General features: G+C 41.4%; 1 protein-coding gene across 1 annotated transcript; it reads right to left on the reverse strand.

Moving 5' to 3' along the window:
- Positions 1-402: 402 nt before the first annotated feature.
- On the reverse strand, positions 403-6,029 carry LOC139540675 (C-type natriuretic peptide 4-like). The gene is made up of 3 exons (XM_071344526.1): positions 5,821-6,029; positions 4,004-4,296; positions 403-849 (listed from the first exon to the last, which is right to left on the reverse strand). Exons 1-2 carry the CDS (start codon positions 5,911-5,913, stop codon positions 4,027-4,029), a joined length of 363 nt encoding a protein of 120 aa, XP_071200627.1. The 5' UTR covers positions 5,914-6,029; the 3' UTR covers positions 403-849; positions 4,004-4,026.
- Positions 6,030-16,061: the final 10,032 nt, after the last annotated feature.

Raw genomic sequence — 16,061 nt, forward strand, 5'->3', positions numbered from 1 at the left:
AGTAGATAGATTAACTTTCCAGCCTAAATTTTTTTATTGTAGTGCATATTACGTTTAAGATCTTACGTTGTTTCAGAGGAACAAAATTCAACGTATTTTATACAAGGTTTGTCGATGTTGAAAATCGGTTACCGTGATGACATAAACATGTGGTTGAAATTTCACAGAACAACAGTTTTCAATTATTACTTTTTTCAAATCCAATGTATTTTCTACATCACAATGTGTTGACAAATTAGTTTGCGACAATGTTGATTTAACCAGTTGGTGCCCAGCAGGGCCACTCAATGGAGAGAATTGTTGGCCTACTATCACTGAATAAAGCCTCAGTCTCACCCCCATCCCATAGTTTATTTTTACCAGAAACTATATGTTTTCTCCATATACAAAAACTCGGAAGTGTCTGGTTTCTTTTTTTCTTTTATCATTTTGAAAACATTCACTATTGAAGACAAAAAAAGGTTACAAACAGAATTTACCTGCAGTTCGCATCCATTTCAAAATGTTACATAAATAAAACGAATATTTATAAATATCTATTTTTTATAAACATATAAATAGTTTTTAAAACATAAATACATTTATGCAGGAATGAAAGTACAGGAATTTACAGCAGCAGCAACAATATACAGCTTTTCGGTTTCTAGGTTTTACACCACTGTCCGTCATCTGGTAGTGTGTGTTGATCTTTCTTTATGTTATACATGTGGGTTGGCTTTATCATTGTTGTCTCAGTCCTCGAAAATGCTGGTCGTGGTGGCTTTTTATACCGAAAATCCGTCACTTTTTAGGTATTTACCTCAGGCGAGGACCAACTGAATCCATGTTGTCGAACCCATCGTCTGAATGCTGTGCGGAGAGGGGAGAAGAAAAAAAAACATGGTTAGATGTCTTTGTCAAGTGAAAACTCTGGACGGATGGTTCTGTTAAAAGAAAACTGGATGTAGATATGGAAATGTTACCACAAAATAAAGGGGATCACGTGTCACCCTCACTAAAACAAGATTTCTAACCGAAGTCTCCCTGCACCACTCCGGTCTACTCACTCCAAACAAGCACATGAAGTACGGCCTTTGCCTCTCACACAATACTGAATTGACCGCCTAATACTCCTCTCCTCCTGTCCTCCTCACCCACTTCTCACTTTAAAGTTGGTAAAGGGAGGAAGAGAGGTGTCTGCCCAAGAAACACACACACTTAGTCACATATGAACGGTATATGAGTCAGGACGAAGGAAGGTGCCACAACAGCCCCTCCCCATCAGGATTTCACTGTTCGCAAAAATGGTTTCCTGGAACATTCCACTTAGGGTGCTGTGTGTGTGTGTGTGTGTGTGTGTGTGTGTGTGTGTGTGTGTGTGTGTGTGTGTGTGTGTGTGTGTGTGTGTGTGTGTGTGTGTGTGTGTGTGTGTGTGTGTGTGTGTGTGTGTGTGTGTCTACAAAGAGAGGAACCTGCTTTCTCTCTCTCTATTTCTCTTTCTCTCCCTCACACACATACATAGAGACTGGCCAGTGACTTCATCACGTACACACAATGCATTATGCTTTATGCTTTATCAACAGCCTATGGCCTAACACTGACATCTACATGTCCTCATTGTCTTCACATCCTTCCCATTGACTTCAGCCAACAGCTATGATTACTTATGGTGATTTACTGCAATGAGTATGGCCAATTCATTTGGATTACTTCCCACGAACTTCAAACATTTCAAGAGGGGCTTCTTGATCTCATTCTATGGGGTTTTGTCCTGAGAACGCAGTCAGCATGATGTTCTGATAGAGCATCAATGGGACACGCTGTCCCACATAAATGCATAAGCAGAGCGCATATAGATGGACACGACTGCTTGGGAATTGATTCATGACTTCAATCAAGAAGCAGATGTATTTGTAAGTTAATTCATATCCTTCTTTTTAATGCAGTCTCAATAAGATTTGCTTGTAGTAGTCAGTAGGCCTAAACCAAAAGGATTAGGCTATAGGATTACCGCTTCACTGAAGGTTGAGGTAACCCTAACATTGTTTCAATGACTGTTGGTCAGTTGCAACATGTTTCATAGTGACCCCACTGACCTCTCACATCAGATTGACCTTTGGCCACTAACAGGCTGACAAGCGGCCACCTCATCACCTCCACGGGCATACATGGACATTTGTGACTCGTTTCAGGAAACTAGGTGTATGTCGCACGTCACTACTTCACAGCAGAGGCATTTGAACGTAAACATGTATTTTTTTATCTTCTTTTATTTTTGCAGAAATACCTTCTGGAACATGTGAACTTTCATGTGCCTTAATAACAAATGTATATTCCATCCATAAATAAGAATAAAATTGTTAAATTACGAGCCTAGTTGGTTTAGCCACGGAAAAAGACAGGATCTTTCCTGCTAGCCACGATTGGCTGAGATAATGGCTGGGCTGGATATGCAGGGAGATGAGTTTGGATTGGTCTGCCATTTAGCATGCTTCTGTCTATCACGTGAGCTGTTCAGTATGTGTTGACAGTCCTCTCTACCGTGCGGTTTTTGAAAGATATAATGATAGCCATCGACAACTACAAAACGTTTTGATACTTTTCTCAACAACATTGATAGCCTGAATGTAGTAGGCGCTCTCGACAGATCAGTTGGAAAAAGTGACGGTTTACTTTGTGCACACGCCATGGTCAGTGTGAATCGGAGTCACTTGACAAAATGCTGGCCCCAAAAAGATGTAACTACAAACAAAACGGAGTTAAATGGTTCCAGTATACTGCGAAGCATTCGTCCATGTATACCGGTAAGAGTCTAGCTACATGTTCAGATATACATTTGGTAAGAAAGTCCAACGTTAGCTTGTGGCTTGTGGCTCGCTAGCTAGCGTTGCGTGTATGATCTTTGTAGTAATATTATTAGAATCAGAATTCCATTTGCATTGCTTGTTATAGCCTAATGTTAGCTAGCTTACATTGAACCTAGTTTGTTAGCTTTAGCTACCTGCAGATTCATACTGCAGCTATGACAATGTTTGTATTGGTAGTAGTACGAGTTGGGATGATGCCGGTTGATTGTTTAGCTAGCTAGCTACATGTCTAAACAAAAGACTCCACTTCGGCCAGATTATTACATGACCCATCAAATTAGCCAGCTGTGTCTGGGGGTGATTATGGCCATCTATTCTATTTCATGAACATGTATAACATGTCCAGACAACAGTGACCCATCCACTTAGCTAGATGTGGCCGGAGGGTATTTATAGCATTTCCTTCACATGACCAATCAATTTAGACAAGTATGGTGGGTAACCGTCATCTAATAATGATAAAATATTTATGAAATATTTTTATCTGGACACTTTCTGTTTTTGATATTGCTACTATGCAAGTAACCGATTCACTGTACTGTTTACATCTTCTGTATCCTGTGCATGTGACAAATAAACGTTATTTTATTTGACATAGTGTGTGTTTACCACATGGCCCCACGTGTGAATCCTTAAAGTGATGGGTGGGGCTAAGGCTTAAGAGAGTGTGAATGATGCTGAATGGGTGTAGACAAAGAAGAGCTCTCCAGTAGGGGTACCAAAACATTCAAGGGCCATTTTATCAAAAGCCGGTTAAAATGTATAAACTTTCAAAGCAGAATTACTTTCCCATTTTTCCTCAACTAAAGTGTATGATATACAATTTTATAGCTCTGAGTCGCTATTTTTATCCAGTGTAAAAAACACTATTTCAAATGTTGCTACATAATACCAAATCAAGGCAGACGGACACATTTAGGCTACTGCAAACTGTTCCACGCTACTCTTTTAGTCTGTAGTCTATGGGTGTCCATTCTACATTGGGGATTTTGTAGCAAATGGCTATGGAACTGTTCTTAAATTAGGTTGTTTTCCCATGGTCGCCTTTTTGTCTCCCATCATAAGGTAGTGCTGATGGACGTTCTTTCTGATTTAATCCCAGGATGTGAAATTACGCATAGAGAAAGGGATATGCAGCGGGAGGTTAGGTTACTTACCGATACGTCTCGATGCGCCATCTCTAACAGCCCATGCCGCTAATAGTGCCTATCCTGTCCATTTTGTGTCCGAAGCAGCCACTCCGGGCCGCGGCCCCTTTCTTGGTGTTAGCTTTGTGTCTCCGTGCACTGGGCTGGTCGTTCAGCAAGCGCGCCCACATGCCCTTGGCGCGAGTTTCCATGCGCAGGTCTCGCAGCAATCGTACCCTGGAGCGCAAGTTTTCCATCCTCCGCTCTCTCTCTTCGGACGCCAGGAACTCCGACAGCTCCTCCCCCAACAAACTTCTAAGAGACTGGGACACAGAAACAAAACACCCGCTTTAGATACTACATTCTTATTTGAAACGACTTGGGTAAGCACCTGTCAGCAGATAGCCCATCTGGGAATGTTTCTGATAAACGGCAATACATCTGCGCATTCGGGAAATCAATTGCCTACTTTGGCAAGCAGTAAACTCACTCTCCTGCAGTTTTCTCAACAGTTTGGTTTTCAACTGGTCCTATAAAAGTAATTGGGTTTATTCCATATCAAACTTTACGCAATTATGCTACATCCAGTATAATGTTAGTGCTGCCTACACTTGATTCGCGTCCGGAGACACCAAAATACATGTTGTGTGGCACAGGAGGTTGGTTACACCTTAATTGGGGAGGACGGGCTCGTGATAACGGCTGAAGCGGAATTAGTGGAATGTTATCAAATGCATCAAATGTGTTTGAGGTCATTCCATTTGCTCCGATCCAGCCATTACTATGAGCCGTCCTCCCTTCGGCAGCCTTCACTGTTAAATGTGTAGCTACTAGCTACTGAATAGAAATCACATTAAATGCTGCAATTAATTGGCCCATCCTTCAAAACCAAATTCTCAATTTGGGTGTTATCATAGGCTACATTTGCACTTTAACGCATGGGAAACGGTGTGTACATTGGTTGAATAAGGCGATGAACACCGGTCAGAAATAAGTCTCCTTCTCCTGGGGTTTCATGGATGCAGCGGAAAGACAGGTGCGCGTGCAGTGGGATATTAATTACTCACTGCTACATAGTGTTAGGACTATTCGTGCATAGAATATTCAGTTCCGAAATATCTGCGCTGCGAGTCTCTTGAAGGCAGATGCGCTTTTTCACCATCGCGCTCGCATGACCAAACGTTTGAGAAAATACGTTTTCTGGTTTAAAATACGCAGTACAATGAAATGTATAATTGGTCGCCGTATACATCGATATTACTTTTAAGAACCGCAAAGGCTAATTTGGTTAGACGTAAAGGCCACCGTCTCCTCATATCCGATGTCCAGTCGAGTGCTTCTCAAGGCGCGCTTGGGTACCAGCATGAATATCAAAATGATGCAAGAAAGAAAGTAGTCTTTAGATTTGTGTAAAACACAGTAGCATATCTCTCCATATATTTCGCTGATAAACAAGCATTTCCTTCTAGTAATAGCCTATGCGTACGTTGAGAAGCAGACAAAACCCATATCATCAACACGACTGGTGTAATTTAAATGCAATAGTCTTTAGACTTAATACTAATACGTTTAACAATATTATGAATATTAAAGCCCCCTCGTTAAAAAAGGAACAGTAGTCTATAGTTTATGATGGAGTAAACCATTATAGCCTGCATGCCAAGATATACATTGCCAGTAGCCTATACACTTGCATTCATTGTTCATGTTCTTTGGGGAACCATCGTGTGGACAATATTAGAGTGATATTTGCGCAAAATGAAAAATTGTTCTACAAAGAATCACAAATTACTAAGAACGCATTCCGCTCACAAATTGCGGCGCGCACATCAATGAAGTGACCTCACCTTCTGTTGCGCTGGTGGCAGAGGCTTCGCCCCTGTCCTCACTGAAAGCAGAATGATCATAAGTCCACAAGCCACCAAATGGGAGATGTTCATTCTGACAAGTTTTGTAAAGGATTCCTCTTTTCAGGATAAATGATATCGGTTGGTAACCAGTTGGTACTCTATGTCTCGCTGTCTGTCCTTACTCCAAGCTTCCCAAGTGCTGCTCTAACTGTGAATTAGTACTCGCGACTTTATAGCCAGCCACTGGTGATGTCATGACCACCTGCATATTGGTCTTCCCTCCCTTCTGTAACTTGCCAATTTCGTTTTTTACCCGTACCTGCGGCTTGAGGAGCACGTCATGCTACATGATTAATTAAATTATACACAGACTGGTCATTGTGGCTTAAATTAATGAGAATAATATAGATTACATTATTGTTATACCATGTGCCACTAGGACTGGTTTGAATCCAAAACCGTACTCAACTGATTGAAAATGAGAAATTATATGTATTTCATAACTGTTGAAGTGTGACATTGGCAGAGACATGAGACTATATTAAAATGCCAACCGCCCACCGCGATGAAATGAGGTTGGACAATGAGTTCCAAAGAAATCAAGACCTAACTTGTTAGATGCAACAGAGTTTGTGTGGAATGATTACCCACTCAGCATTACCATATTGCGGGGGAAAGTGTATCAAACACCATTCCAAAAGATGTGCTGTCATGGCAGGCCTAAATTATATAATTGTAAAACTAAAATAAATGTTTGTTATTATTTATAATGATTTATTCGTCTTTCAGCTGTATAGAGTTGAACCCATAATAACACATGCCAACATGCCCGTTAATTCCTGGGGAAATCATTAATAAGGTGTAACTTTAAAATATGAGCCCCCAAAACTTGAATTAAAAATATATACAAAGGCTTTAATTTGCACTCTAAAATATGCTGGGTTAAAAACAAACCAGCACTGGGTAAATAATGTACAGAACACACGTTGGATTATTTTTGACCCAGTTGGGTTATTGAGTTATAATCCAACGGGTTAGATCAGAAGACTAGAGGTGTGTCTTAGATTTGAAACAGTTATAGGCCTACGCTCAAAAGACCATGGTTCATTCGATTTATCAAGCGTGTCAGATCCCACAAACATCATTGATGCCACAGAGGTGACATAGCGGTCAGCGGATACCACGTGAAGATCCCTCGCTTGCCTATGCATCCTCCCGGTTACGCGCAAGAACACATTGAGTGAAAGAAACGTTGTCAAATCGGACACATGTTAGGGCTGTAATTCAAAAACGGTGATTTGTGAAAAACAACTTTAATTATTCTGTTGGCGTAACACTTTGTCATCAAGTAAACCCGTTGTCTTTTGTGAGACACCTGCATACTGCAGTGCGCGTTTTTCTTAAAGAGCAAGTGCCTGCGCGCTTGACTTCACTAATGCATTGCTGTGCAGCGATATGAAATGACCCTATCTATATTTGAAACACTTACAAAACTGTGCCCGACCTATGGTGTAAGGGTGGAAATGTCTAAAGTTCTATTCACGAGCAATATGATGAGCTTTGGAGAGGTGAATATTGCTACCTAAGGCACCATCTGTTTTGAAACACAGAGTGGCAGTATTTGCTGTCTTGAAATACCAAAGGACTAAACATTCATTCGCCAAAAGTTTCACCTCAAATTGTCTTTGGTCTTAAAGATTGGCAAGGCCTCACTTCACAACAGTTCCATAATTATCATGTCATTCAGGTTGAGGGTAAATTGATTGTTCTCTCTCTGTTAGAATGACACTACTGACCCATGTGATCCGTTTTGCATACAAGGGCTCTAGTCCAGAGGGTGGTTTATTTTGTGTTCAGACATTATGTAAAAAAACGGGAGAACATCAGATCTTTCTTTGGAATTTCAACACAAATCATCAACGTTACCCACTGGGCAAAAACTGGATGAATCAGAGCTGTTTGCAAGTCATTTCAACCAAAAAAGTAAATGGAAAGTAAATGGAAAACTGTTTGAATTTGCGAAAACTCATCAATGTAAGGGAATTTACAATTTTTTTCACCCAACTTTAAACCTAAATCCAATGTCATCGTGACATTGTTTGTTGATTTCATGTTGAATTCACATTAGCTGACAACTCAACCAATTGTAAATCAAAAATAGAAGTTGAACTGAAGTCTGTGCCTACTGGGTATGTAGTTCATCCCAAAACAATATCTGTAGTGTGGTTTCAGTTCAATTATCATTTCATGTTGGATAACTCTCACTGTAGGCTATACAATACAACCCCAACAGAACACAACACAATACAAATCTATTTTCCAATGTGAATCCGAAATGTGTCTTTTTGTTGTCTGGCATTATTCCTAATCCCCTGGACAACATATCACACAGAGGAGGCTGGAAGCAAATTCTCTGCCACAGAGCATTGTCCATGCAGCTGGTTTGAAGTTAAGCGCTTGGTCAAGGGCACAACAGCAGTAGGTGGCACCTGCTATTCTGATGCCAGCAGCCCTTCAGTTGCCAGCTCACTTACACCATATTTTCCCCATCAGTTCTGGGATTCGAACAGGCAAACCTACAGTTACTTGCCCGTCTCTCTTCAACCTCGAGCTACTGCTGCCCCAGTGTTCAGCCATACTGAATAGGACCTTGAGTTGGAAGGCCACTGTCACCATCTTATTGACTACTAGAGGGTAAAATGACTCACACTCTGAAAATGCCCCACCCCCTCTCTCCCTCTCTCTCCCTCCTTGAAACCCAGGCTGGACCGAAGGTGGACACTGATGGATTTGGACAGTGCGCCTGGCTACTGGGACCCATTGTGGCAAGAGAGAAGATTGGTCTTGAACCAGGCCGATCAGGAGTGAATGATTCCCGGTGGTATGGAAATGCTCATAGTTGCCTATTGTCATGCACCTGTCCTTAGGATTGCGCCAACCGGAGGGGGTCATAATACTCTCTGCCCAGCCTATGGGAATGGATGGCTTGAAATGTGTTGTTCATCTAGTTCATGGATTAGAGCTATATTTCTGAGTAGGTAGCTCAATCACTAGGAGACAGTGGGAGGCAGGGAATCAATTGACCTGGTTCTTATTTCAATGGAAAATTATTGCCAGTCATGCCACTTCAAGCCTTTTTGGTCATTCCCCTTCTCATGAATGTTTTTTATCCAGACCCAGCCCTTTGGTTTTGAGTACGAAGATTGAGAGAGAACCGGAGTAGAACCAACGGCATGCTTCATTGACCGTGTTTTAAGTTGCTGGCTGCATGGTCAACTTAACAGCCTAAAAGTCCAATAGTATTGAGACCAATATATAGCCATTTAAATATATGGTTCCCTTTATTTTAATTAAACAGAGTGGTGGCGGTTCCGGATTTTCTGGAATCCAACTTGCAGTTCCCTTTGATACGGAGATCTCTGTGCATGTGCAGGATTTTTTTTTTTATGTAGATGCTGGATACCGCTGCCTAAGTAGCTTAGACTCAGCGCTCCCACTGTTCCACTGCCGCTTCCCCGTCATTGACATGGAGGGGTTAACCTTATGTTGTAGGCTACACTAAAGACATGATCAACATGTTTGTGCAAACTTTGTTGTCTGTTGTAACAGTATATTTAGGCAACCATTTCAAAAGGCAGTCAAAATAGTGATTATATTCTTGTTATCATAGCAAACATTGGCTAGTAATTTTTTCAGCAACTCTCGCTATGATATCGCAGCATAACTATGAAGCTAATCATTACAAATAGTAGGCAGTCTAAAGTAGTAGTTGACAAATGACGTAAGGAATAATAGTGCACCAGGCACTAGGCAATGCAAAACTAACTCGCCCATTGTCAGACTTTGGTTACCGGCGGTGTCCATAGGTGGAACAGCTAGGTAGCCTACCTGTGCGGTACTTGCATGATCATTAGGCAGGTTTCCATTGACCCAGGTTTATTTTACAAAACCTGTGCCGCCAAAAAAATATCATTTGCGAAATGTGTAATGAAAACGGCAGATATAGGAGAAATGTTGTAAAGATCGACAACATTTTATTGCGACAAAAGATGATTTGACGTTGAATTCACATTAGTTGATCAGGCGTTTTTCGAATGAATGCCTGAATATTTTTTGGGAATATTTTTTCCGAATACGTTCAAGAATGGCTGAATTGCTTCACTTTGCTTTTCTGGTTGTTTCACCATCCAATTGTTTCACATCTACAGGAGTTCAAGTTCCACCATGGCATGGACCATGAGAATTATTAGAATATGGCAAATATTTGTAAATTCTTGCAATTCTTGCATTCTATCCATGCTGGCTAAGAGACACAAGATCACATCTGATTAATAGTTAGCTCTTTGTCATGTGTATGAATGTTCTCCATCTCTATTTCATGCTCTAGTGGACAGTAGCATCTTCAGTGACTTGTCAATGATCAATGATGAAAAAATTTAGCATATTAGCAGCGGTGCGAAAAGTACTCAATTGTCATACGGTAATAGAAAATGACTCATGTAAAAGTTAAAGTCACCCAGTAAAAGTCTAAAAGTATCTGTTTTTAAATGTACTTAAGAACAGTGGTGGAAAAATAACTCAATTTAGTGAATCAAATGATGCAAAATTATTTTATTTTTTGGATTTGTTTTTACAGACAGCCAGGGGCACACTCCAACACTCAGACATAATTCACAAACGCAGTATTTGTTTTTAGTGAATCCGCCAGAGCAGATGCAGTAGGTATGACACCACGTTGTATTGAATTGTGAGTGAATGCGTGAATTGGACCATATTGCTGTCCTGCCTTAGCATTCGAAATGTAACTTGTACTTTTAGGTGTCAGGAAAAATGTCGGTGTCAGTAAAAAGTAGTCGAGTAAAAGTCAAAGTAGTCAAAAATATAAATACTCAAGTAGCTACCCAAAGTAGTAGTACTTCAAAGTGTTTTTACTTAGCTACTTTACACCACTGCATATTAGTCATCATTGCATTATGATTGTTACATTGCATCTGTACACTGTGCAACCGGGCTATCCACCTACTGGTCCTCAAGGGCCGTAGTCGTGCTGGTTATCTTTTCTACCTGGTAGTTAGTTGATGAATAATGTCATTGATTGATGCGAGAGTCCACTTACTTGCTGTCCTAGATCCCTGATTGGAAGGAATAATGAAAACCAGCAGGGTTTTGGCCCTCCAGGACCAGAGATTAGCCCTACTCTACTCTGCATGCAGCATCCTCCTGGGTATTCGATCAAATTTCCATTCAACGTCATCACTTACAGTATATGTTGCCATTCATACATCGAGTTAAAAAGAGATACCAAGTCTGATAGGCAGATGAAAGAACTTGTTCTACTGCTAAGGTCATGCAAGAGTCTGCACACAACTACATATCCCATGCTCCTTTGCAGTTTCAGCGGCCATGGTGGCCACAGAGCATATTAGCAGTGGTGATGGAGGGATGTTTTTGTTTCCCACGCTTTGGAAGGACAGACGCAGGCCGCACTCACTGAGCCTTCCTATGAACTAATGGAGGGTTTCAGTGGCGGTTCGTTCTGGAAAATCCCACTCACTCTCCGGCTCCCTAGTGTGAGAACTGGGGGAGCACAATGGTTCTCATGGAAGGTCACCACTCCATCAAACTAATCAACAGAGTATGCCTCGTACACACGGTGTCGATCCAACAACCCATCGCGTGTTCTCTCGAATCCTACTCTTACCTCAATGTCGAGCTGTCTTTTTTAATCTACGTAACATTTTTATCCCACCAGCCAATTTCTGTTAAATTTAACAAGCGAGGGACACATTTTTTAGCCATGCTGCAAGTGTGGTGTCACAAGTTTTTCTCTTCTTTTCTTTTGCTTTGCGTATATTTTAATAATGTTACAGATTTTTCCCAATGACATCATGAGGAAGATTGAGAAGAGTTTTAGTTTTTTTCTTCACCACAAAATGTTGTATGCTTTTTTCCCCAACATTTCTTAATACGTTTTTCAGCTTTCATGTGGCAGATTTTTTTTTTTTTATCGAACTGGTTTGCATAAGGAAGCTATGCACATGCAGCCAGGGGAGAGCAAGGGAGGGGGTGTGTGCTGCTCCGCAGTAGTCTTTCTCTGCTGCTGCCACAGTAAGTGTCGGTGAGGATTGAGTGTCTCGGTTCCTCTGGGGTTTGTTCAAGACAAACTACAAGGCTGTTACGGTTCTATAAATAACAGTTTTATTATGCAGTTTTTTTGGGGGGCCTGGCAGCTGCTGCTCTAAAGGCTTTTGCATGTGCCACTGACTGGGCAGCCTGCCACGGTTAGGGGGCGAGAAGGGGGGGCGGGGGGGTCTGATACCAGGGGTCAGTGTGTGTGTGTGTGTGTGTGTGTGTGTGTGTGTGTGTGTGTGTGTGTGTGTGTGTGTGTGTGTGTGTGTGTGTGTGTGTGTGGTGGAGAAGGGGGGGAAGTGTGGCAGGGAAGCCCCAAGAGAGAACGGATATCCCTGTTGTTGTTCTTGGGTGGGTGGAAGAAGCATCATTGCAATTACATCATAATCACACTACTGATGATTGGCATTCAAGTGACCTCTCACACCAACCCTCACACAGGTGACAATCAAACATCTTGGAGAAGGTGGGTCTCTTTTTGCTAGTACTATTGGTGCATTACTTCCAAAACATACTTTTGGGGTGGTTCCACATAAAATCCAATGGGGATATGGATGGAAGGATGGAAAAGACAGGAGTGGAACTTTTTCTAAACATAGTTTGGAGAAATCTTTATTGACTATTCCCAAAACATGCACTTGTTTTTTGTAACTTTATTGTATTTCCATGCCCAGGCATTACAACACATGAGGGAAACAGGAGGGTTTTTAGACAATTAAACGGTTTATCCATATTAAAATGGCCTGCCTTTATGACACAGGAATCAACAACTCTAAGGGTAATTGCAACACATTTACTAGGTGTGAAACATCAAATGAAGAGAATGGATTTGAGATTTGTTGATCCTGATTAGTTGAACCTGATGCAATTGTAATGTCTGGCTAGTGGCTAGTCTTTCTAGCCTAGATGTTAGGAGCATTGGGTCAATAACCAAAAGGACCCTGGTTCAGATCCCCAAGCCAACTATGTGAAAAATTGTTCGATGTGCCCTTGAGAAAGGCACTTAACCCTAATTGCTCCATGGTCAATGACAATAATGGATGATCCCTAGCTCTGACCGCACTCTCTGGGGGAGTGGGATGTACACATTTTTTCCCTTCTCCAATTTGCACTTGTACATGTGTGAAATAGGACAATTGTAAGCACCCACCTAATTATTATTATTATTATCCTGCTCCTCCTGGCAATGCCTTAATGTTAAGTCTCAGTTTAATTGAATGATTTTTCAAACATTAAAATAACATCAAATGTGCATACCATAAAAGGGTGGGACAGCAACAATAAATGTAAATCACTAAAACAAATGCATTCCATTATATTTTTGCGCATGCAAATGTTATACATTCCGTTAATTACTGGAAATCTTTGAGATTGTGTCTTAAGTGGATTTTGAGTATAGGCCAGGAACAGACTGGCCATAGGGCAGCTTTAGCAAATGCCAGATTGGCTGGTCCATCTTTATCCCAGTGGGCCGGTCTAAATGAAAGTTTCTGTGCATAATTTGGCTAATAATGGAAGAAAATGGTCCGGTGTGTAAGAATTGCCCAGGACAATTTCTGGTCCCAGTCTGTCCCTAGTGCAGGGAAATCTTGTGCTGAGTGGTTTGTGAAAACACTCGTACATGATCACTTTGTTTATAGTTTTCTCCTAAATGTGGTTTGATATATAAACAGGGCTGGCGTTATGGGCGGGCCTTAGGGGTGCTGGCCCGCCCTACCGTACCTCCTTGCCCGTCCCCAAAAATATTGAAATATTGATCATTTATTTGACCAAGACACACGCCAACAGAAAGACGCATCAATCTCAGATAAAGTGTCAGATTAAGTGAAACAGCGCCCCTCTGTCTCAGTATGTGTAGACAATGTATGTGATGCTGTCTGGACCAAAAAAGTATTGCATGTAATTCTATTTCTGTCCAGACAGCATCAGATAATACATGGATGCTGTTAGGAGGCTGGCGTCCCCTAAAGGAAATTGATGTTTTACCAAAATTATATAATTACTCCTGTCAAAATAAAAATATTCAAAATACTTCACCAGAGAGCATGACTCATTCAAATAGGATCATTAGCTTATTTAAAAAATGTTTTATAAGTGTGTAGACCTATGCCTATTTGGGAATCCCGCAATTTGGGCAGCGTGCTTGGCAATATGTCTAGCTAATTGAGTTGCGGCTGTCAGTGAAAAGCATCCAAAACATATGTGAAAATAATGTCTTCGGTATAATTTTAAATGTTGCAACAAGACGAATGGGAGGGGGTGTGTGGTGAAGATATGGCATGCCTCTCTCCAGAATGCATGCACTCAGTTCTCCAGAATGCACTAAGCTGTCGCCTGCCAATTCTTGCCCATTAATTGTTTTGTTGTGTGAATTGTTTTCCCTTTGATGGTTTATTTGTGATCAATTTCTGTACATACAGTGCATTTGGAAAGTATTCAGACCCCTTGACTTTTTCAAAATTTTAGCCTTATTCTAAAATTGATTAAATAGTTTTGTTTCATCATCAATCTACTCACAATTACCCATAATGACAAAGCAAAACAGAGTTTTAGATTTTTATGCAAATGTGAAAAAAAAAAAAAATGTAATATCACATTTACATAAGTATTCAGACCCTTTACTCAGTACTTTGTTGAAGTACCTTTGGCAGATCCTCTCAAGCTCTGTCAGGTTGGATGGGGAGCGTTGCTGCACAGCTATTTTCAGGTTACTCCATAGATGTTCGATCAGGTTCAAGTCGGGGCTCTGGCTGGGCCACTCAAGGACATTCAGAGACTTGTCCCGAAGCCACTCCTGCATTGTCTTGGCTGTGTGCTCAGGGTCCTTGTCCTGTTGGAAGGTGAACCTTCGCCCCAGTATGAGGTCCTGAGCGCTCTGGAGCAGGTTTTCATCAAGGATCTCTCTGTACTTAGCTCCATTCATTTTTGCCTCGATCCTGACTGGTCTCCCAGTCTCTGCCACTGAAAAACATACCCACAGCATGATGCTGCCACCACCATGCTTCACCGTAGGGATGGTGCTAGGTTTCCTCTAGACGTGACGTTTGGCAATCAGGCCAAAGAGTTCAATACTGGTTTCATTAGACCAGAGAATCTTGTTTCTCATAGTCTGAGAGTCTTTAGGAGCTTTCTGGAAAAATCCAAGCGGGCTGTCATGTGCCTTTTACTGAGGAGTGGCTTCCGTCTGGCCACTCTAACATAAAGGCCTGATTGGTGGGGTGCTGCAGAGATGGTTGTCCTTCTGGAAGGCTCTCCCAGAGGAACTCTAAAACTCTGTCAGAGTGACCATCGGGTTCTGGGTCACTTCCCTGACCAAGGCCCTTCTCCCCTGATTGCTCAGTTTGGCCAGACGGCCAGCTCTAGGAGGAGTCTTGGTGGTTCCTAACATATTCCATTTTAGAATCATGGAGACCACTGTGTTCTTGGGGACCTTCAATGCTGCAGAAATGTTTTGGTACCCTTCCCCAGATCTGCGCCTTGTCACAATCCTGTCTCGGAGCTCTACGGACAATTCCTTCGACATCATTGCTTGGTTTTTGCTTTGCCATGCACTGTCAACTGTGGGACCTTATATAGACAAGTGTGTGATGTTCCAAATCAGGTCCAATCAATTTAATATACCACAGGTGGACTCCAATCAATTTGGATGATCAATGGAAACAGGATCCACCTGAGCTCAATTTCGAGTCTCATAGCAAAGGGTCTGAATACTTATGTAAATAAGGTATTTCTGTTTTTTATTTCAAATACATTTGCAACATTTCCCAAAAAGTTTTTTTGCTTTGTTATTATTGTGTGTAGATTGCTGAGATTTGTTTTTGTTTCATCCATTTTGGAATAAGGCTGTAACGTATCAAAATGTAGAAGACTCAAGGGTCCTGAATACTTTCCAAATGCACTGTATGTCACCAGTAGGCCTATTAAATGTACCATTAATCCCTCATCATTTGGTTACATACATTTCTGTTAATGAGATGCTCCGTGACCAATGAGCATGTGTCATGATTACATAGCGGGAGCACCCGTGGCTGAGCATGCATTGAAGTAGAACCTACCTTGCCTGCTGCATGCAAATGTAGGAAAGTGCCCATTTGGCAACGTCCGCTTTC

This window comes from Salvelinus alpinus, chromosome 16, assembly GCF_045679555.1.
Source record: "Salvelinus alpinus chromosome 16, SLU_Salpinus.1, whole genome shotgun sequence".
NCBI classification, from domain to species: Eukaryota; Metazoa; Chordata; class Actinopteri; order Salmoniformes; family Salmonidae; genus Salvelinus; species Salvelinus alpinus.

Excerpts from the sequence above, each read along its gene's own strand:
- LOC139540675 (XM_071344526.1), bottom strand. The coding sequence starts at position 5,913 with ATGAACATCTCCCATTTGGTGGCTTGTGGACTTATGATCATTCTGCTT. Across the intron at positions 4,297-5,820 it reads TGCCACCAGCGCAACAGAAG|TCTCTTAGAAGTTTGTTGGG; the intron begins GTGAGGTCACTT and ends TCTGTGTCCCAG.